Consider the following 24,468-nt stretch of genomic DNA (forward strand, 5'->3'; position numbering starts at 1 on the left):
TTATAAATGCCGTTTCGCCAATTTTTGTCCGGTATGTATACCTTCGTCATGTCTCCTGATTAGAAGATGGACATGAGACACCTGATATTAGGACGGACACATATATATACGGACAAAAATTGATTAAACGGCATTCGGAAGCCCTGAGGGCAATGACCCAGTCGCTTTTCGAAACGTCTTCAGCAAGGGAGACACCAACCCGGTGGAAGACCCGAGATTGATTTCACTCAACGAGATACGCCGGAAAAGCCCAAGGTTTTTCATCGCATTATATAATACTTTCATACGTAATAGGTCATCGACATTATAAAATGGTTATTAGAATCGAAACAATTACACTATCGACCTTCATTGATTCACTGGCTAGTAGGTCACTATGTAATTGCTTTCAAACTAAAAACCGATGCAATTTTTAAAACAACAATATGTGCAAGGTTTTATTCTAATGTGAAACTATAAAATAATTTAAACTCATAAATATGCCAGATGTATATTTTTGTTGGAATAACAATGGGTGCTGTATTCACAACTACTCTTGCGTTAAATAGGAACACACGCTTAACCGTTTATTCTGTATGATATTTCCAAGTAGAGCACTCAGATAACATTAATAATATAAATTGGACCTCGTGAAATCTGAATGCACTCATTTCCACTAATATGGCTTGTTTAATGAGAACAGTATTTCGAAGAACCCGGTACCCCTTAAGTATGTTATTTGTGATAGAGCAACCGATGATGGGGTCTCCAAACATTTGGTTTGCCGTAACGGTCTCGTAAAGGTACCTTGTTGTGTGAAATTATTTCACATTTCGTTACAAACTCCAGCAAAGAACATTGAATTGCACCCAAAGCAGGTTATTCGAACTTCGCTCTAACCCATAACTGCAAGGGTTCGAGAATTTAACTCTGATTTGTATTCTCCTTAATTAGTATTTCGCCTGAGGTCGTTATAATCTTCTAAACGTTCCCGTTTACACGTAGTAGCAGCAGTTGATTGTATTTTAATGTTTCTCATTATTGAAATCAAATGACATCGTTGATACTCTTAATCGTAGATGATATTAATGTTAGCTGTGTGAGTCCATTGCTATAATTTAAATATTCTGGAGTATTCAAGTCTACTTAAGAGGTTGATTAAAATTTTAATGAAAATAGAATGATCTCTGATTTTGCTAATTCTATTTGCTAATTTCGTATTCTTAAATGGATGACTTAAAATGAGGTACCCGGAAATTGCATAAAAACTTACCTAACCAAAATTCGGCATTAACGTTCTAGGTCATCTTCGTTTTAAATTGTATGAGCAAGATTTTTCGGAGATGCTTCAAGTATACCCATGTCTTTTCAACTTGATCATTCCGATGTATTATTTATCACAAAGCTTGCACCCGATTGTATTCATTATTGGAGAGTTACAGGTCAGAAAAATCGATTTGTAGGCACTTCTTCGTAACGCAATGGTAGCTTGGGTTTTAGTTCCATGTGCTCTAGTGCCTCACTTACACTAGAATGTAGAATATCTCAAATAGTGCAAGCACAATTTGGATTCCAGAGGTGGGATTCGAAGCCACGGTTTATGGGCTATGAGATCGGGGAATCCGGCTATAAGATCGGAGATCGGACCGGCGGTCGCGACTGGGTCAAACCATTTCTAATACTTACAGTTATGAATGATTTTGTATTATTTTATCGTCCCAATTGCACGACTCTAATTAATAATAATTAAATTTGAATTAAATTCGCAAGATGACATTCATTATATCATGAATATTAAATGGTTTATTATTTGATTACTATGTTGCCATCACTTAAAAAGTATTACATATATATAGTACAACATTTAGGAGCTTTACTTTCATTTAGGGATGTTTAAAACGTTTTTGTTGTTTGTATTTGTGATAATATACCTGCATGTTCTAGTTGGTGAAGTACAAGTTGCAGTTATGAGTTTGAGAAAACTACTTGCATTAAATCGTACTCAAGTGAGAAAATGTTAAAATGAATGCAAGTATTAGTTTTTTTATTTTTATTGCTGCCTCAGAAGTCAAGTTACGTATATAACTAATGAAAGTAATTGTGTCTAATCGGGACTCACCATCATACACGTGCGCAGACCCACCATCGCACGGTCTTTAGCCCCAATTTTTTGATATCCCTGAGTGTATTCTACAGAAAAATGCACAATATATTTTTTGGAGTTCCTGGGTATTATTCCCCTTTTTTCCGTTCTTGGAAATATGTAGGTTTTACGTGTATCTGTTTTTATAAAACTGTCAGTTGCGCCAAAAGAAATTGTGCGGGGAATTATTGACGTAGTATTTAAGTGATAAGACATGGTTAATTAAATTGTTGGAGAAATCAAAATATTTGATAAGCAGTTCGTATCGAATTTTATTTTTGCTTCTGTGTAAGGATTGAAATGCCATCAAATTTATGTATATTCGTGTTATTTTTCTGCTCTACGTTTTATAATGTGAGGATTTAAAGATAACTTGTCAATTGAAACACTCTTGCTCTCAAGAAGTAGAGAGAGAATTGGACTTCACCGTCATTTTTTTTAATATCGCAGTTCTGGCCTGCGAGTGGATACTTATTTTTGGCTAAATATTTGTTTTGCGGGGAGGGAGGGTGAGACGGATTGGATCTTTCTAGAAGAGGACATCGTAGCCTCGATTCACTAATCCAGTCTCTGTTGACGTTCCAGTATTGTTTTAAGTGAATAATTCTCCGTTTTTATTGCGTTTGTTTGCCTCCTATTTTCATTGCATTTGCATATTTGCTTAGAATCTTTACGCATAACGTTTTCCTTGGCATGCCTTGATATTAAAAAACAATAATTTGCAGTTTATTCTTATTTCTCCAATGCAGAGCTCGTCGGTCGTATTCAGATGTTGTTCTTACGTGGTAATTCAAAGCAAAACAAACACTTAATACCTTCTATTGTTTTTTAATATTTTTATTTCGAGATGACCTTCGTGTCTATTTCGGGGCCTCTCGCGGCATGCTCGACTCGCCCAGCGCCCACAAGAGCTTAGTGCCAAAGGATCCACGATGACGGTTCTCCTAGGCCATCCCGTATTTCGATGTACTTCGTCTCACGTTTTGCATTAAAATTTTGCATACCTCTTGTGCTTCCATCCCCTCTCGTTCTGAGGCGTTCATTATCTGATATTTTTTGTTGGAATCTGGTTTTGACATGATGCTTCCGAAGGACCCTCCAGAGTTTTAAGTTTAGTTCTCCCTAGAGAACTAAACTTAAAACTATAAATGTTGAATTTGGTTTTAGCTGAGGGAGACGCATGCAAAAATCCAAAAATTGCTTTAAATAAACTACTATTTTAATTTTTGTTTAAGACGGCATGGTTTGCCTGCTTATGTAAACTTCTTTTAAAAATAAGAGCTGCGCAAGGAATTACATTGGAAATTCGCCATATTTAAGTAGACAATACGGCAAGAAATAAAGACGACGGTAAATTTTATTGCTGTCGTAAACGTCAAATCTGTCGGGAAAACATTATAAATTAGCACTGTGTTATAGTGACGAAAGAAGACACTTCGCTTTTCCATATAGAATTTTTTTACTAGTCCAGATGAAGCTGAAGATGTTACGCTGTAACGAAACTTAGGTCGTAATAAAAAAAAATCAATGTGGAGAAGCAGTGTCTTCTTTCATCATGAAGGATTTCCACCGTGTAACGCCTGAAACTGTGTTATGTACTATGTTATTATTATTGGGTAATCTACCGGTTAAGGTAGGTTTTTGGATGGACACAGCTCCTAAATAAATATTTTGTGTCTCCTAGCAAAACACAACATCCTACTTTAAATCAGGTCCCTCTTCATCTCTGAGTACCTTCTTCCTCCCTTCATCCCGTCCAACATCCCTATCCTGTTCCTTCCCTTTCCTCGTTTGCCCAACATTCTCCCCTCTATCACAGTCTTCAACTTCCCACTGCCGGTCAAAACCCCCTTCATCCACTTCATGTACTATGTTATAGTAGCAAAATTCTGACCAGGGAGGTTATGTTTGGATCTCTGTTTTGCATTTCAAAAGTTTTGTATTTCACAATTCCGTAATAGTTCATTGTTCCGTTCACGGAATATGCGGAGACGGATTAAGGTATGGCTCAGACACTGCTATGCACAAGGAATCTCCTTAGACTCGCCTGGCCTTTTAGCCGTTTGTGAGCCGTCGCCTATGTGCCTGCTCCTTTTTTTGAACATATTATATTTATACAGAGTGGAAACGCGAGGAGTGGACTTGACATCGAAATACGAAATTCTCCACCTCGCCAAGATTTCCCCATGTGTCGCGAAGCGCGCCAACCCAGCGCTGAAATCCCTTTGACAAAGTATTCCTCGAGTTAGTGCATCGCCATTTCTTAATTTTATGAAATGGTTTCCAGCTGGAATTTCGCAGAGGACTCATTCAAAAAGCTCGCATCTAAGTGCCCCTACGGCGGACGTGGATGCAAAGTCGGGAGGCCGTCGCAGCGCTTTCGCCAACCAGATGGGGACGCATATATATACACATGTGACTTCGACCCCGGCCTTGCGGATTTCAACGCCGCGTATTAAATGAGTGGTATGGGACTGCCTATTCCCCATTCCCGCCACATCTCCCTAGACTATTTTCACGTCCCTGACCGATATATTCCGTCAGCAGGCGAGCAATCCGACTGCTTCTCGGCGCTGGCTTTCCTGCCCCGCCCTCCCCCCACCGAGGCGTGGCGGAAGGAGGAAGGGAGGTTGAGTAGGAAGGAAGGAAGATGCACAGCGCGTGGTGGGGGGAGGGGAATGAGAGTTGAAGTGTGGTGGTGGTGGTGGGGGCACTGCGGATCGAAAGCATTGCGGTCTGTCGTCTTTCCTCTTCTCGGATCTTCTCCCGTCTTCCTTCCTGCACCTCTTCTCCGGAGGTGGATGATACGTCTTTATTAAGGTGCGCAGGAGCGGAAGGGATTACTGACGATGTAAGTCGAGTTCTTCCCATCCCTCAAGTTTGTACAAATAATCCGGGAAAAACTATACGAAGTTCGGAGTCAAAAGGAATATGAGATTCAGATTAAAAATAGCGTTCCCTTGATCCACACTCAAGTATCGTGATCATTATCAGTTTCTTTGTTCTTTAGTTTAGTTCCTGTTGTACGGAAAACTGAATTTACTGAGCTGTTGGTAAAACTGATTGTTAGTGTTATGATTTTTAGGTTTAATGACTCAAACTTCCGAGATCATTTCAAATGCCATCACGCGAGGAGTTATTTCGTAGTGAGTTTAATGTGTATATCAAAATGCGTATGAAGTTTCCTTGCATGATACCGAGCATTTTGGCGTGTTTCGTGTGAGGTCGTTGTGAAGAATACGGATCGCTGGGCTTTCTTTACGTGTAAAAAAAAAGCTGATTTTCCATGGAATTCCATTAATTATTCGACGATCCACTCGAGTTTATACGGCAGTGAAACTTTTCCGTAGAACAATCATGCCATTAATTGAATTCTAAGGAATTTAGTGAGTACGTAGAAGAGATGGGAGTTAATTTAATGATACAAGCAAATATTTTATAATTTTTGTTAGACACTATTTTTGTATACACCAACCGAGTGCACGCCCTGGGCGAATAAGATAAGGATGAAAGATTGGACTGAAGTTCTCGAGGAGGGTAATATAAATGGTTTACTAGTTGATAAAAAGGAGTTTTGAGGGAAACTGGGGATTTCTCGGAAGAGCCGATACACCCTGCCTCCCTCCACTACACTCCGCTCACCAGTCTACTTATCTCCCGTTCTTCCTCCCCAAAGACTCTCGGAAAGGCTGGGAGACGTCAAATCTCTCTTTGTTCGAGGCCGTTTTCTTTTTCTTCTTGCCACTCCGGCAGTTGAAATGTTGATCGGAGTGCTGTGTAGGAACGGACTTGCAAGATTTAATCCCATCCGTAGAGTAAATTGGATTTTACAGTCCCCCGAGCGCGAATGCTCCAAGTGCACCGCTCGAGGTGCGAACTTTGCGCCTTTGTGGGTAATTCGCCGCGAGCCGCCGAGGAGTTGGTGATAGTTTCGAGTGGGGTCGGAAGTTCCATTCATGGCTGACTGATGCTCGAGCGGGCGGCGAAGTCAAGACCGAAAATTGATACAGCATGTGCGAAGTCTGCCTCTATCAAGCAAGTTTGATGTACGTGTAATGACTCAACGTTTCGGAAATGGCATGCTTGAGATGATATTTCGCTACAGACTCACAATTACATGTTTAAACCTTTGATAGTATAGAGTGCATCATGTTATTTTAGCGTCTGGGAGCTGCCCTTAATGGTTTTTTGGCTGGCCCTAAATGTTCAATAATTTTTAAATAACCATGGTTTTGATAGAGAGCCATGTGATTCAAGAGTTGTACACATATTAGGGCGGGTGCACATATTTAAACGAGAAGAATTATTCAGATCCGGTAATATGCTATGACCGATGATGTTAAACTTCAATCATTGTAGAAGTTCAAGGCGGCTATATGGTACTAGTATTTTTAAGAGAACTTTGCAACTACGGCTGTCATTTTACTACACTTGGTGTGTCCATAGGCAAGGGAAATCCAAGGTTGGAATTCATCTAATGCTATGGAATATGGAAGCTGTTGGAGCAACATAATAGGATATGAACGGATTGGCACAGATAATATTGAGGACTGAAAGACTGCTGCCAAGAAACAATCGAGGGATTGCTTACCACAAGAAATAATGGGGACTTGTTGGGGATTAGGGCTATAATGTCGAATGGCGATAAAAATATATTAAACATCAATTCATTCCTAGTTAAATACATTCTAGGGTTGACCATCCTATTCGACGTAAGGTGTGTAGAGTTTAGTTTCAACTAATCTACAGCCATTTATTCAGAATATATACGCAGATTATATTTCTAAAAATATTGTCCCTCTTGGGAATGTAACCCAGGCCCTCGACGTTGGTAGTCGGTTCACTAGCCCTGAGCATTTCCATTCCCTTCTTTCCTCGGCTTCATTCCACACAAAGCCAAAGGTTTGCTGAATATTTCTTTCTTGATTTCTTATGTTGATTAACTGCCAGGCTGATTTTGGCTCGCTTTCAAAATGTACACGTATTCGGATTGTTGTTCTCTGCTCCGTCGTCGTTAGAATGGGAGAGGGAATGAATCTCGTTTCCGAATGATCTGGGATGCATAGCTGCTATTTTTGAAAAATTTTGACAATCGTCCCGAGATTAGGTATAATTTAGTTTAGGATCAGGAATAAGATTAATGGGGTGATACAGTGTACTGGTTTTTGGGAACTTGCCATATACAAGTATATCCATGTTATCCGGTTCCATTGCTTTGATGTCAAATAGGGGAGGCTTTTAGTGCAGTGCAACTTCCACGTAGGTGATCAGTCATGCATCGATAATGAATAAATTAACTCCCGTGTAGAGCGCCTTGTCCTAGTAATAATCTGGGATTAAAATGCTATATGTTCCAATAACTAGCAATGCCCGATTTTAATAACTAGTAATGCAGGGTCATTCTGCGCGAAATGATTTTTTGAAAAAATGAAATTCGCACTTTTTTTTTAATTTCCTCGACATCACCTCAGAATAGACATATTCGAATATGTCAAAATGAATTTTCAAATTATTTTTCCATCACTCTGAAGTCCGCTGGAGTAATTTTTCGTAATGAACTATTGCTTATTTTTACGTTTGTAGATGCTCTCGGGATTTTTTATTCCATAAACTACGCGGAAAATAAACTTCTGTTAGTGATCCTTTTTAATAGTTAGAAAAATGGGGTTTCTATATGTTTGGCAGCTACAATTCTACTGATAAAAATATAAAATGACAGTCGCTTGAAATAAGCAGTCATAATGCATTTTTTTACGAAAATTACACATCCTTTCATTTTGTTAGACTGACTTTTATTGCGGATTTATTTTCAGGAAAATTCTGCTTATTTTTTTATAGCTACGTATCATTAATTGTTCCCTGAAAAAATATTTTCAATACGGCCGTAAACGGAAATTAGCCGTTATCAAGGTAAAAAACTTTGTCAAGAAGCAAGTAAATTCAAGCTTTCAAAATTGGTTGATTTTACGTTGAATTACCAAGCAGTCGTGATATATTTAGTTATAATACTTGGGCAAAGTTTTCGTTATTATTCCACTAAAATATTATTCAGCTTGATGATGCCATTAGGGTTTGGATGGGTAGATGAGAGCTTAGTATTTTCATAAAAACGTTTTTCGTTTTTACGTAATGGGGATAAAACTGAAGTACGTGAAAACTCGTACATACCTCGGCTTTGCTGCACCACTATTTCCTTCCGTCGATAAAGTCTGTGTGCATTCAGGGGAGGAACTGAAAGCGCTAGTACATATATATATCTAGATGGTATAAAAGATTGTGTATTACCTTGCGTCACGAAATTCTTCGTTTTTCTCAGTTCTCTTAAATGTATTGTAATTTATTGATTCACTTTTTATAAAAATGTTAGAATAGTTTTTATTTCGCTCTTGACCTCGCGAATTTTTGTAGCACCTAAATCATACTGTTGACGTATTGTTTTTTGTGCTAACAATTTGCACGATAGATGGCAGACTGAAAATATGCTTTATTAACCACAATTGTCCACCAATATAGACTTTCGTCCTCACATGATTGAACAAGTTGGCGAATATAGTAAATACTAAATTTGATATGTTTGTTTGTTGTACAATAATACATACTATATACATTTATATATTTTTGTATGTATTATTGTAGAGCCTCCCCCCTCCCCGTGAACCTAAACGAATTCTTCTCATAATGTGAAAAGCCTTATAAACCGGAATGTATTTCTAATGCAGTTTTATTGTTCTTTACATAGGTCACTTCTAGGCAGCGACTTAAATTACCTTTGTGAGACTTAAAGTGTGAGGCACGCTTACAGGTTTGAGTGTTTTGCCATGATTAACGCGTAGTATTATGTTGACCTCTGGTAGTGGTGAGGCTTTACCTTTTCTTAGCTCGTAGATACGTTAGCATAGAGGGGAATGAAGATTATTTAGGCCAGTTTAGCATTCCACGTCTATCTGTGGGAGTTTAATTTGTATTAAATGTGATCAGTATAACTACACACATCCCATGGATCACGTTGGATGATAAGCGCTCTGTTCCATGATCCAAACTTTTAGAGGAATTAACTAGATTTCGTTTCCCTGAATCCTGGCCTAAATTTTTGACTGCAGTTCGTTATCCGTCTACGCTTACTCCCTGAACAATGCCCCTCGTCAAGGAACAAACGGTGGACACTAATTGAATCAGCCGAAGAAGTTAAAAGTTGAAAATAGGCTGTTTGAAAACGCCTCAAGACATCTCAGGTTCGTAAATATTTTACCACTTGTTCGTAGTTCTATCCTCCATTGGAATCTTGGTGCATTTATAAGTGAGGTGTCAGGAGATAAGATCCTCGTGGGGTACAGACTGTTTTAACTGTCCATAGTGTTTCGAAATATTTGCACTAGAATGTAAGTTCGGAATAGCAATGACGCATGCTTCACGGGCGATGTGTTCTCACTCTTCAGTAACTGTCATCTCATCCACTTCATTTAAAAATACATTTGGTTGCCTCTTGTAGCTTTTCCGGTGCTGTAAATTGTTGAAATGTTATTCTCGAGGTTATCCATATCAAATCCTGATTCGTCCTTTTCATTGGTACTGATTTCCAGTTATAATTCACTCTTAGATCTTAATTTAAGGATGGCAGAAGGAGTTATTTAGTTTTGTTTAATGACACGTCTTTGTCTGCCCTTTATTTTAAAATTTGAGGTTGCGTTTGCTTTACGCAGTAACTCGTAATGGCGGCCCCATGATTACTATTATTTAAGAAAGATTAATGCCGCATTTATTTTTCCATAAATGCATTGCATGTTTAATGAGGAGTGGAAGGTATTGTATTGTTAGAACCGGATCTTTCCTTGGGCATAGTTCGATTTTTCCTTCATTTAGCTTATCCTTATTGGATTAATGTGAATGACATGACTGAGAATAGGTCATCCGTATAATGTCTTACACATATGGCAGAACTAATGTCTTTCCCGTGAGATCAATACTCTCTCTCGCTTGCACTAAGTGCCTTAGTGTAATTTTTTCCCTTTCGCCAAAATGCCATGAACCTGCCACAGTCAATATATGCATCGAAGACGAGGATTTCGAAGGTTGTTTGGCCACTGTGAAATTTCCGATCGAATATGTATTTTTAAGTTCGTCCGAGGGGAATGTGGCTCGCTGCCAACCGAATCGTCAGCTTCACTTGTTGTGCGAGATTCCGTCTCCCGTCGCTTCTTCCTTTTGGTTGGTGTGGGCGGACGGTGAACGGGGGGAAAGGGGGAAGCGGGGGCGAACGGTCCCCACGGGCCGACCACGCAACCGAAGGCATGTTGATAAGGGTCTTGGAAAGCGAGAGGTATCTGTAAAGCGTGGACCCAAGCGTGTGCGTGCGCCATCGCTCGACACTTTTTGGTGTGTGGCCCCGAGCCAAGCCCTAGCTTTGGTCTAGGTGTGCGCTAGGCCGCAACTCTAAGGCGCTCATCCTCCCGTGCTGCTATTCTGGAATCGCTCTGGTTTCCACAGGCAGGCCTTCGCACGTGCCGGTGTTGCTATATGTTCCGGTCCACTGAAGAAAACGAAGGAGCCGTGAAACTTTTCGCGTTAGTTGAAAAAGAGTAGGTGTTAGTTAGATTAATGTCCTCGCCAATGTAAATGGAGTATCCCTTGAAATGAAATTGTCGTGTTAATTCGATTGATATGAAAATGGTTACGGTGACGTCAATGGGAACCACGGAGAAAGAAAACATCCCTTTTCATTAATGGCGTGTAATTATAAGGGTTCAATTCACATTTTGTTCACTACCTATTGAAAACATCGAGTCATGAATGAAATATTCATAGGGCAGTAAACATTATATTTTATCATAAGAAGTATAATATTCGTAGCTTATTCTTTATGGATAGCTTCCTAAATGGAATTCTGTTCCTGATTTCAACTGAATATTTTTTGGACTCTGTCCACTGAAGTGAAATGATGCGATTGCATAGGGTTTCGAAGTATATTTATAATGAAATTATGTTTTTTATTCCGCTGGGCATAATCATTTTTGCCCAGTTCCTCCCTCTCTTATTTCATTCTAGAGTGACTTGAAATGCAAACCGTTTTTGATGTTTTGAGAATAATGGCCGCCCTCTTTTTTCCAAAGAAAGCGTAGCGTGCGTTGGCGTTCTTCCAGTAATTTTTGTCCTAAATCTTTTGATAACTCTCGTGTAACTTTTTTTTTATTCCCTTAGAGTTTTAACAGTACTCGCTTCGCTAAGTTTTGGCTTTATTCTGTGGATATTGCTGTAATCGTCACGAACTGCAGAGTACGGGCCTCGCTGTAAAATGTGAATTTAGCTGCACTCGAGGTCGTCGCATTTAAAGCGGGGATCGTTACGCCGGAGTATATGTATTAAAGTGGAAAAGGTGACTTTCGCACTAATTTATGCGCAAAAGACGAAATAATAAGTCCACGCCCTTCAGAGGACTGTGTGACCTACGTTTTAATTGATAATATTTCCACAGCACGAGAAAATGCTTTTAGTATGTTTCCGAGAAAATTGGTTTTTTGCTTTTTCCAATTCGTTCTCATTTGGTGACAGCAAATAATGGATTGCGAAATTCCTCGTTCACAGGAAAGTGATTGAAAAGGAAATAAGATTATTTTTTTGTTTTTTTTTTCTGTAATAATTGATATTCGTTTGAAAATTTCAAATTCTTTTAGCTAAGTGTAACTTTGGGAAATATGCATATTCTTCAGCTGCCGTGTGCATCGACGATATTTTGAGAACTATTGTGTCCCATTACTAGTCGTGAATTCATAAATGTGATGCTCTTGTAGTCAAGTAAACGATGGTTTAAATGGAATCGAAGTTTCCGCAAATCCTATGAAGTAGACATACGTTTATGTTAATTTAGGACATGTAATATAAACCTAAATGTTAAATAATATTTCTTACATATATAAACCTAAAGTTGAAGCATTACTATCATCTGGAAGGATAGCATAAAACCTTTGATGAACAATAATTTCTAAATGAACTAGTTTTGTGACGTCAAATGTCATTTAATTGTGTTTTTATACATATAATTTCCTTCTTAAAAAAAGAAATTAACGAATATGGTGCAAACAAAATGAATAAACTTAGGCATGAGTAGGTTTTGTTGGCATGCTCGAGATTTATCTTTTTGAAAATAAATTGCATGTGCTTATTGAGACTGGCTTTTCCTAAAGTGACTGCATTTGAAATTTGACTTTACTATTGTTACTAAGTGCTGATCTGCGATCCAGCCGCATTTCTGTCTACAAGCTGATGTTTATCCTGATATGACCTGCCGGTACGCGACAGAGAAGCGAAGCGGGCAGTCTATATCGCGGCGTTATGCGTATAGCCCGAAGACCTTGTCATAATCAGCGTCAAGCATGTGAGGCTCCAGGGAAGTCAATGTGCTGCGCAACGGAAGTCGAATGCAGCGATGAAGGAGAGCAGGGTGAACGGTAAAAGCTAGGAGTGACCCTTCTATCCTGCTGTTGAAATCGTATTAGGTCCTGCCGTCGCAAAACATATTGCGTTGAAAAAAAGTGGTTGCGAATGGTAATGTACGAGTCGGTACGTGCGAATAGTCGCATGAATTTTCTTTGGACTTGATTGGCAGCATCGAAATATTATCCCATTCCTTTATACGGGTGTTCATATACATTGTCTATTAGCACATGTGTATTTATAATAATAATAATAATATATGTTTTTATTTGTGTGTGTAGAGGTCACATACATAAATATACATATATAGATATATATTATGCATATTCATCTATCATAAGGTAATTAAAATTACTTTACAACCTGAGTGTATACGAGAAATAACATGAAGCAGCTGCCATCTGTGTTTACGACTCGGTAAACTTGTCTTCACTGGAACGTTTTCGTTTGCTGTTGTGTGAACGCTCAGAGATCGTTATCGAATTTCCACTGGAAAGAGACAGCTGGAACTTCTGTTTTGAATATAAATAGTATATTTCTTGAGAACCCTCTTGGGAAGTGTAAATATCTTATGCTTGCTGTTATTGATTCTAATGAATCGGAAATTATTCAGTTCTATTCATATTTTTTTCAGTATGAAATTCACTAAATTCCTTCGACGTCATTTGGACGGTTCTTCTTATTAAACGAATGAATAAGTTACCCTCAGGGAGTACTTTGTGCTCTTTTTTCAGTATTACATAGTAAGCAATATCTACTTTCATAGGAGGTATTTAGATGAAGTATTTTGTTTAGTGATTAGAGTTGAAAGCCGGAGGGAATTGGCGTTTTTCTTATTCTTACGTAATCCTAAAAATATATCGAGACATTAACATGTATTCTAGGCTTTTTACGCGCGTAATTTTTGTTTAAATCTCGATTTAATGGATTTAATTAAGAACCAAGTTTCAAAATGAGGCATCGTTCAGTTTTAATGGAACGCATAAACTTAACGGTTTCGTCTTTTAAAATTTCGCATACGGGAGCCTACCTGATCGGCGATTTGGACAAACTTCTTCTCAAGGCCTTAGAGTTGAAACACTTTGAACGGTCTCCCCCCCCCCCTCGAGAGTATTCCTGCGGATACAGTTTGTTTCTAGTACAAGGTGGAAAATTTACTGTACATTCATGTGTGTGATGAACAGTTTTGATTCGGCTGTGTGCACCGTCCCGACGTAGATATTTTTTATTTCCTCTATCCGTTGAATTTCTTCAGTCACCCGGCCAATCGTGGTGGCATTCGCTTGCTTTGTGATGGAAGTGCCGCGATTGACATTAAATTCGATTCCGATCGGAGTTCGCTGCGGGCGCGGCGGCATTCCTCTCTGTCGTGGGCGTTTGCCGTCGCGCAGCCGGCTACGTTTTTTTACCTACAGCGAGCTCGCGGGCACGCCTGCCGCCGCCGCGTATCTGGAAGACCACTCAGGTGAAAGGAATGCTCTCTCAAGGACGATGGCCTTGGTGGTGCTCGTTCGAATATATCATATGAAATAGCCGACTTGGGATTCTGTAGCGGTTTTCTCCTTGAGCGAATGAACGCAACCTATGACGGAACGGCATATTTTCCTCCGAGGCTCGATGGACTCAGTTATCGATGGCGAATCGTATTGCGTACTTTTTGACACCCTTATCCCGGTGAACCCCTTGTATCTCGCGTCCTATTCTTGGAATATGCCAATTATCTATTACCGCTTTCCATCCTTGTGTTGTTTGGCTAAAAATGTCCCCCTGGTGGAATATGCGGGGTCTTATAGACTTTGTCCCTTCATTGCAATATTTGCCCCTGAAATTGGTATAGCTAAGTGATTAATCGAGCGTGTTGCTGTTAATTAGAATTGATTAAGTGGACCAAAAGGATATTTGTCATGTTGCCTCGTTAATAGAGAATCTGGAAATCAAGTACTTACAGAAAGTACGTGAGGGAATCAATAATATCTCATATTTTTTTCCATGAAGAGTAATTTAAACTGCATTCAAGCTAGCCATTTTTTCGACCATTGTTTATGTTCTCCAGTGCTCTGTGCTTCCGTTTAAGCGATACTTGTATTTTTTTATATTTCACATGGACACTGACTCTTTAGATGATAAGCCATAAATGAGTCAAATAGAAAGTGTCCAAATGAATAACCTTAATTAAGCTGGGGTAGTGCGTCTGAATACTTTTATAGGATCGGAGGAAGCGCAAAACCTTATGTAAAAAAACTATTTTGTCGTCTGTAAAAATATTCAAACTCTTCTCTTCACTAATGGTGAGACGTGAGGTTTGACGAGAGTAAGTTCTTTTCTTGGCTAACAGGTTGATAACAGGGTGATTTTCTTCACTAATGGTGATACGTGAGGTTTGACGTATGTTCTTTTCTTGGATAACAGGTTATGGAAGTAGTTGCTCTTCTGGAATGTTGTGTAAGTTTTGAAGCCAGATCGATAGCAGTCATATTTGCGTATTGTGGTGTAATCTACGCGCTCGTGAAACTGCCCTTGTTTTTACAGTTGTAATACGAGGGTCATCCGGAAAGTAGTACCCGTTCGTGCCGCATGAAGTGCTGACGACGCGAGTAGCCGCTGGACGAGGTCAGATAGCTTCAGTGGCTTGTCTGCCTTCTCTGAGCCAAGTTGCGTGACGCTAGCATTGCCTGTGTTGTTTCTGTGATTGTTTACAATGTTTAAAAAAATTGAGAACGCCGCCAGTTGTGAAGTGAGGGCAGTGATTAAATTCCTCAATGCAAGAAACGTTCGCCCATGTGATATTCATCGCCAATTAAAGGAGGTGTATGGAGACAATGTAATGGACGAGTCGTCTGTTCGGCGGTGGTGTCGCAACTTCAACATGGGGAGGGGGAACACACACGACGATGAGCGTTCGGAGAGACCGTCTGTCATTACAGACCAACTGGTGAGCTCAGTTGACGAATTCGTGAGGAACGATCGGCGCGTCACAATTGATGACATCTGTGAGCATTTTCCCAATGTTTCTCGAACAATTGTTCATGAAATTGTTAAACACCATCTGCATTATGCAAAAATTTGTGCAAGATGGGTCCCTCGCGTATCTCAATGAGCTGGCGGCGAAGGACTATGCAGCAGGAATACAGAAACTTGTCACACGTTATGACAAATGCCTTAATTTGCTTGGAGATTATGTTGAGAAGTAGTTTAAAGTATCCTCTTTCAAATAAAATTTTTTATGTTTGTTAATATTTACTTTTGTGTCTTTATTTCACGAACGGGTACTACTTTCCGGATGACTCTCGTAGATAGGAAGAACTCATTTGGATTCAAAGTAGAGAATTCTTTATCCCTATCGCCCTATCGGTCATGATTATCATTACATTTTCTTTTTCGTCAAAGCGATGACTTACGCAAAAAAGCCCGACTTAGTTGATGCTCGAGAGGCGTATATTTAAAATAATCGGTTTGCAAAATTTCAAATGCATTAATTTAAACAATCCTCAGTCTACAAGCGTAGGAGTTGAATTTAGTTTAATAATTTTATCTTCACATTAATGATAATGGTGGATGCATCGCTTAAAGAGTTGAGATAATCGAGAAGTACGCCGTGCGCTGTGTCTATTTATTCAGAATGTTGACTGTTGTTATCCACCAATCGGTAATTCGACTTTTATACTCTCAATGGAAAATGCTTCCTCGTTGATTATTTTAGGAAAATGTAATCCACTCTGGTCGTTGAAAACAATCAAAATTGTCAATGCGTATGAACGGGCATCATAAAAATGTTTCCTCAGTTTGCCATTACTTGGCATCCAATTGTATGAAAAAAGATGATTGGAATGTGGAAGGATTGAACATGTTTGAATTCATTTCTCAACTGTAGTCGCAGAATTATGTAGCCACTGCAAAAATGTATTAAGCAGGGCTCAGAGCGAGGCTTTTTAGATGTTTTTTTAAAGGTTTTCGGTGTACGACTATTAGTCGCTAAAATGTCAATCAAAATTTTTATAGAAATTATGAGATTAGATATAATTAATTTTAAATGCAAGGAGTGATATGTTTGCGTAAACTCATTTCAAAAGAAGCTGAATAATATAGTTTATGTCGTAGTTAGGTTAAGTGGTCATTATTGGAAAAAGCAATCGGCTTAAATTTTCTCATAAAAAATTTGATGTTAAGGGCTTTTTGCCTTTCCAATGTTAATGGAAATAAGTGATTACATTGCATTTTTTTCTTTTTAAACATGTTTGAAAATTTCAGGTCGGTATGGCCGAACAGAATATTTGACTTCAGCTTTATAAGCGGAATACTTTTACTCTTTGAGAACACGTTTTAATTTACTATGTAAATATTTTTCGTATATTTATCAAAAAAGGAATATCTAAAGAATTATTAAATGGGCAACTTTTTAGTCACTATACGTCTCGCATTTCATTTTAAAATAAAGCCGCTAAACCGGTTATACCTCTTAAATCTATCAAGGTAAGAAGCAATTAAATCCTATACCATTTTTCTTTGATGGATTTAACTATTCAAGGATTGGCTTGTTCGTTATCGTTCGTTTCTTTTCTAGATAAATGCCTTTCCTGAGCATTATTATCGGGGCCTCGGGCAAAATTGATTCCTTCGACCTCGACTTTTGTGGTTGAACGCCACGATCGGTGAACCGCGTGGCTGGATAAATGCGACTCTCAAGACGATTAAAATCTAATTAGTTTTTTAGTATTACCGTAAGTTGTCCTAATACCATTCCTTAGATAGCATTAAAGCATGGATTATGTTCTTGCGTAAGGAAAATTTCATTTCCATCATTCTGTTTGTTTTCGGCGACTCCCATCATCTGTCCCTAGCGTTATAAAATTTTGCACTTAATGTGGGTTTGGTGAAATGCTGAATCTCGAGGAAAGGTTCACTCCCAAGGGAATTTCTGTGGGGCGAGGGTTTATCTTATCCCGTGTTGACTGCGGACCGAGGGAGAATCACCTCTCCCTTTTATAGTAGGAGTGGTCCGTTTACTTCCGGCACGAGTGCACATTTAGTTCCAAGCTGATTAAGACCCCCCCCTCTCTCTCTCTTCCTAGAGGTTGTCCTGTTGGTGGTCTATTCTTGATTCGGTTGTGTTCACGTGTGTAGTACGTGGTCGACGACCGTAGGTGTCAACCTCCTTAGATATATTTATAAGGCCTTGCATCGCGCTCGTAAACGACGGGTCAAAGTGAACCAATAGGTGGGACCAATTTAGTAATCGAGATTATCTCTCTCGATATTCTTATTTGTTTCAGTGGTTGACCTTTTGTTGCGTTAATATGGCTTTTGGGTTCAGATTCTTCGCCGTTCGAAGTCCTATTTTTTCGCAGCTTACCTTAAAATGAAATTTGGCGTAATGGTAAGCTGTCTTTCAAGCCGAAGACGAATTTAGAATCAGCCAACAATGGGAGAGTACGCGAATCAGCTGGCCCCGGGCTAACCAGATTGTGTGGCTAGTTGAAATTTCATTGGTTTTTTTGAGCTCTCGTCGGAGTTAAAATAACCACCTCTTGTCCACAAACAAAAATATTTCTTGCCAACTGCGCCATTACCTTTAGTTTCATTGAATTGCGTAATAAATACGAAGCTGCTCCGTAAAAACGTTATAGCTGTGTAAAATATTCCGAGAGGTTAACAATGCTTCCAGTAGGGGTTCTGTGCGGATTGAAATGTGTTTATGAATGACAGATAATGTGATGGAGGTGCAGTAACGGGTGTTTGAGCATTAAATTTCAGACGATTAAAAACACATTAGTGAAACGTGGGAGTCACTCGCCAAGTCTAGGTGCGAATTAAAATGGCTGAGACTTAAAATGTATCCATCCTCCTTTATCGGTTGCAAACGTCTCATGGATGTGATATATTTCTAAATGGAGAAAGACGTTTAAGGAGTTGTGAAGAATAATTTTTTTTTCTTTGCTAATGAGTAGCACTTTGCCCTTGGAAGTTCCAAAAATGCTGTCCGCGGCGCGATAAATTCTTCCTCTCAGCCGTATTGCCGACTGTGACATTTTCGTAAGTGTTCTGTGCATGTATAACTGCATTAGTCATCAATCATCTTTCTCGAAATACGTGTATGCGACGGAGGACCATCTTGAGATGATTTAACGTTCTTTACTACCGCGAATGTCTCGCCTTTTGATCCCTTTTCATCAATCAAGCGGTTGGCGCTTTAAAAAAAATGTTATCGCAATATCGCAATTGATCACAAAAGATATTCTGTGGCAATCTGTCATTTCAAAAAAGGTTTTCGCTTTACCGTGCATTTTAATGTGACACATTTGTAAATGAGTTTTTGAGGATATTTCATAATGTTATTCCTTAAGTGTGCTTAAAAATAAGCAACACGTCCCCGTATTCCTGCATTTAGCATGATTTCAAGAAAGCAAAACGCTTAACTGCTTTTGTTCATCCGTTATCATTTAGTTTCATTCATGGTAAAATATTTGCGTAATCAATGCAAAAAATCTTTCCTATTTAATCAGCGCGTAATTTCGTACTGCGGACCATAATATTATTTCAGTAATGAAGTGAACTCGGAAAGCAGAAGTGTTTACCTCGGAGAGTAAAATGTCGTCATACGAGTATGTCTAAATTTTCGCGGCGTGGGCCCAGGGAGGAGATACTTTAATGCTAAGCAGGGGATGAGTTACCAAGTTCTGGGTTAAAATTCAGCAGTAAGCAATGATGAAAGTTAAAAATAGGTGGAATATCGTAGTAGTTTTTACTCCTCAAGAAATTGAGCATGCATGGCCTCCACAATCTTGAGATCTGTGGGCTTTGGCTTGTGAGTTTAGTCTATTGCAGTATATTTTGGCTTAAGTAAAACTAAGGTGATTTCAGGTGGGTTTTCAGCTCTTTCAGTTGAACTCGCTTGGAAGTCATTTGCAATCTGGTAGGCACTGGTGGAACTGATAAAATCTGGGTGTTGGAAATATTTAATGCCCATGCAAAATATGCATGCGATTATTGACGACTTTGCAATATTTGTTGTTTATATATTTTAAAACGAAACTGACAGCCTTTATTTCAATGAGTTTGAAGCAGAAAATGGCTTATTTTAAAACCAAATGTTTGTAAAATTCTCATCTACACGCGTAAATACAATTTTTTTGTTAAAAAAAACTGCATGCATCGCTCATGCTTTCCAGTTTTCCGTGGATTTGAAATGAAAATTCTGTATGATTTTGCCCTTTAGATTACTCTTTTTTTAAAACTTTTTCTAGTTTCTCTGGGTCTAAACGATGTCTTTTTCTGTCTCATTTAGGCCCCCTTTCAGGGGGAAACGGATATTCGTCAGGCGCTGCTCATCCGGCAGCCCGTGACGCCTGGGTGTCCAGTCCGTTGGGATGTTTCGCCGCCGGGGATCGTCGAGGACGCCTGAAGCGGCCCCGTTCGCCCCTCCGAAGGTCAGCGATGGATAGTCTGCAGGTCGCGCTTTCCGGCAGCAGCAAGTCTTCGAGTAGAAGCGCGTCGCCCGCCCGACCCGGCGGCCCGTCCTTAGCGGCCGGGACCCCGACGCCCACCGGACCCCAGCCGCCCATCTGCCTCAGCCCGGCCGTCGCCCCGTCGCAGTTGCCTCTCGGCAACTCCTCCTCGCACCCCGGCAAGGGCAGCAGGCATGGGTGAGTGCACGCTCCCCGCGGGCGACCCGCGTCGAACGCCCAAAGTTTGGAGCTTGTTCGTTTTGTTTTAGTTTAATTGACTCTTTCGCGGGTGGATCCGTTTGGTGCGATGATTTATGGTCGTCCCTCGTGGCACACCTCATTACCTCCTCCTTCGTGCCGCGCCGCCCCGGGGAAAACGCATTGCTCTCTTCCGCTTGGTACAAACTGGTTTTCTCCAATAAATCGGTGATATAGAAATTCTGGGAAGGTTGCTCATTGAAAAGGTTTGCCCTCGGTATTAGGAGTGAATAATCGCAAAATGATTGTTCTGATTTGAATGAGAGGATGTTTTCATCCGTCATGAGGCTTCCGCAAAACCAATGTCGTAGATCTTGGTGTCCCTTTTCTAGTACTGTCGCTAGTGACAAACTGAAATAGGTCGGTTAGCTAATTCCTTGATGTACATGAGCTTTTGCTTCAAATTATTCTTCGATTCATCTAGACTCGTTTTGTATTTTCATTCTCTATTATGTTGAATTTTTCTGTTTTTATTCACCAGTTTAATCTCTGTTATGTTTCACTTAAATACTTGATTGTAAAATTGATGTGCCTTAGCTTAAAAAAAAACATGAATGGACTGATTCATCGGTTTCATTGCCTTCTAGAATGTAAATGACTCGAAAAATGAATCTGGTGTCATAACTTACATTAACCAAGTTCATGTTTGAATTAGTTTAGCTCATTGGCGGAAATTCCGTGGCCCGGCTCTGCAGCGGCCTTTCATTCCCAAGATGTTGAAAATGGGAGTCGTTGTATTATTTCAAAATGTATTCCTTTTTTGTTATGTAGGATCATTAAATAAAATTGGAACTCTTAAAAAAGTGTGGGTCAGGGCGGTTGGTTAGTTTATTTTAATGGCCGAATACTGAGACAACTTGGACGTCTCATAAAATATAGAGATGTATTAACGCTTGGAAAGAGCAAAGGTCTTCCTGAAGTCGTTATTCAATTACGAAAGTGACGTGGGTGCAAAAGTCAATATGCCGGAGAAGTGGGAACATTCGTTCATGTGAACTTCCGCTTCGTTAACTAATCAGTGCGGGAAAGGCACGGAGGAGAAGGCAATCAATTCCTACGAGGGCGTTCCTAATTTTCAAAACCGAGGGTATTCCTCCTGCGGTGCTTGACAATTGGAATGACACTAATGTATCGTTTGGTGTGCAATTTTACATTTGGCATGGTAAAAGCTTTAGAAATACTCCTAATTGTCTTTTGATTAGCCACCCTTGACGTTTTTTTTCTCATTTTATTCCACAGGTGAATTTTTGCTCGTTATTTTTACTTGAAGTGTACTTTTATAACTTATTTTCTCCTAGATTAATTTTATTAACAGTAGATAAAGTTATGTGAAAGAAGTAGTAGCTATCCGTCCTTTCACATTGTACCTTGGATGGAACAATTTTTTTTGCCCTGAGGATATTTGTTCAAAATATAACTTTCTTGAAATGGGCGATTGTTCGTGGAATCCTATATTGATGTGCTTTCCGGAGAGCCTATTGATATAGATCGTGGCCAGTCAGATGGCCACGTCCAATAGGCTAAATTAGGCATGGTGCAATTGAAAAACTCGGAGTATAATATTAATGGATTTGTGGTAGACTTGAACAATTTATCGCTGGAAGTAAACACTATTATCAAATCGATAAGGAAATTCACTCTCCTTATTACCGCTGAATTACGTAAATCTTTCTTCTTCCGTTCTTTTAGATTTATTATTATAGCGACAAGGTTTATATTTCTCGTTAGTGTTGTAGACCCTCATGATTTTAGGTATTTTATTGATGTACCTTGTGGCTGCTGAAACTTTTTTTTTTGGAGATTTGGTGCAATGTGTTTTAATCATATAGTTATGATGTTATGTAAACTGTGTGATCTGTCACGATTAAATTTGAAAAAGAAAATTTAGATATGCCTAATAAAATCGTTTGTTCTGTATATCAAATTGGTGCTATAATATTTAAAAAAAAATTGCATTGTGGTGTTATTGTTGCTTATACCTCTTATCTATTTCCTTTGATTTTATAGCGTAACTTATTGGTAAGATGTCACAGCTCTATCTAGAAGAATGGTGGAGTATTTTTCATAGTCCTTTTACCTTATAGCTCACCCTTCAATGTTTAATATTTTTTATGTTAAGGGAAAGAAATGGCATTGTATTTTTAAGATTCCTCAACCATGTTTGGAATTGATATATTTATATATTTGAATGGACCATCAATAGAATCTCCCTTTTTCAAAAATATGTGCTATGCTCAGTTTCACTTCATGATCTCGGTTGCCTAATGGGCACTTACCCTCTTGACTACATAAACTCAAATACTACCCTACCCATGCTGGGAATTCATGAAAATTAAGTTTAACTTAGCTTGTGAAATATATCAAGAAAGATTTTTTCGGTATTCGAATATTAGCTACTTGATTAATATTCTACTTTAAGGATCTAAAATTTCAAATTACAATTGATGAAGTTCAGTTGTTCGTTATTCATGAACAAAAGTGGTCAATATTAAGTTTTTCCAAAGGCCATGGCGGACAACAGCAAGGGCATGAGGTCCATGGCCGACGTTTCAGCGAACGTGTCGTTCATTGAAACCTCACTCTTCCATATTCTTCAGAATCATCCAGCGGGAAAGCACCAAATCTGTCCTCATGCGATTGCGATACTTGAAGTATATCCATTTGCATTATGATCGTTGCATTTAGCAAGTGGGAATAGGTAATTCTTATGTGAGCGAAATGAAGCATTCTGCCAATACAAGATAAAATTAAAGTGCAGATATCTACGGCATCATTATGAACAGAAGATATTTTTGAATAGAATTACTAAGGTAATTCTCTGGTCTGCGAATGATTATACATTATGTTCGTTCGCTCTGGTTTTAATTATGAGTGAAGCTATAGAGAAGCAGTGTTATTGAAAAATCATTAATTTAGAAAGATTATGCATTATATGTTCAGGTCCGAAAGTAGGGAGGTTATTATTGATTGTATATAAAGCTGTTTTTTTTAATTAGGGATATTTCAATGCAACAATTTCGGAGTGTAAAAATCATTCGCCTTGACCGGGATCCCGGTCAAGGCGAATGATTTTTACATTCTGAAATTGTTGCATTGAAATGCATATTAGCGGATGACTCCGTTAAAAGTTACTGTTGCGGCATCTCCTGCAGTTTCTTGACATTTATAATAAGGATACCTATAGTTTAGAGTGGGTAATTTATGACTCCAAGAATTATTCTATTAATATTCTCGAGAGATGTCATTGGTAAATTTAAGATGCGCGAAGCTCAGGCGCGGTATAATTTTGCTTATTTCCATTGCGCAGTGGTGGACGGAATATTTGGTCCATTCCGTCGAATATTTTACCACGTTGTGTATATGTTTCGTTTTTTTGCACGCAGAAAGGATGTTATTTGTGCGATTGCTTTTTTCCGTGAATCGTATTTATTAATAGAGTCTACTTCCCGGGAGGATATATCGTACGCGTATATCTGCTGCCCAGTCGCACGGCCTTGGGTCTTTGTAGATATATAGTATATTTCGGTGCGCGCGTACATTCCCCGCACTTGTTTCAACCCGCTCCCCGGTACTTCCTCCGTGCGTGCACTGGAATTAAATGCGTTTGCCTGAATCGGGAGAACAAAGTACTTCGTGACAGGGCGAGTTTATCTCGAATCACTTGAATTATTCCTTCCCAAGAAAGAGGAATTACTTTCGTCCGACGCGAGTGTCCTTAATGCTCCCAAATCAAAAAAGTTTCGCCTTCAGCTAAGCCATACGTATTTATGCTTTTTGGTGGAAGTTTTCGAGACAAGTAATTCTACCCTTCGCCTAGAAGTTGGGCAGGGTGCCGGAGAACGGCTTCTGCCCTCAACTCGTTCAACGGATTCTACAGTAGCATTTTTTTTTTTTGCGTTTTTGGGATTGTCGCGCGGCGTCGGATCCCAGGAGTCGTCTTCTCGGCTACTCTTAGACGTCCGGTCTCTTAAGCCTTCGTTAATTGTTGTATTGTCAATCAATGTGGATTATATTTCATCGTATTAAACTTCTCGGTGGATTTTCCTTGAATTTTCTTCGGATGTCTTGTTGTTTTTAACCGCTGTCAATCGGAGTCCCTAATTATTAACTAACTAATCAAATACTGTTCTCCGATCGGCTATCATCACATAGTGTGCCTGCGTAAAAAGTTGCTGCAATAAGTCCCCGGTCATTTTAATAAGTTTCGGCTCATTCTGT

At 39.2% G+C, this 24,468-nt stretch overlaps 1 protein-coding gene across 1 annotated transcript in view; it reads left to right on the forward strand.

Annotated features, from left to right (window-relative positions):
- The window catches only part of Dmtn (transmembrane and coiled-coil domain 2 protein Dmtn), a 251,103-nt gene that overhangs the window by 79,357 nt on the left and 147,278 nt on the right, over positions 1-24,468 (forward strand). Inside the window, exon 2 of the mRNA XM_071595354.1 lies at positions 19,833-20,190. Within this exon, the coding sequence (XP_071451455.1) occupies positions 19,982-20,190 (209 nt within the window). The 5' untranslated portion in view covers positions 19,833-19,981. The remainder of the gene's footprint in view (positions 1-19,832; positions 20,191-24,468) is intronic.

The sequence above is a fragment of the Hetaerina americana genome, unplaced genomic scaffold (genome assembly GCF_022747635.1).
Source record: "Hetaerina americana unplaced genomic scaffold, ioHetAmer1.1.p SCAF_7, whole genome shotgun sequence".
NCBI lineage: Eukaryota > Metazoa > Arthropoda > Insecta > Odonata > Calopterygidae > Hetaerina > Hetaerina americana.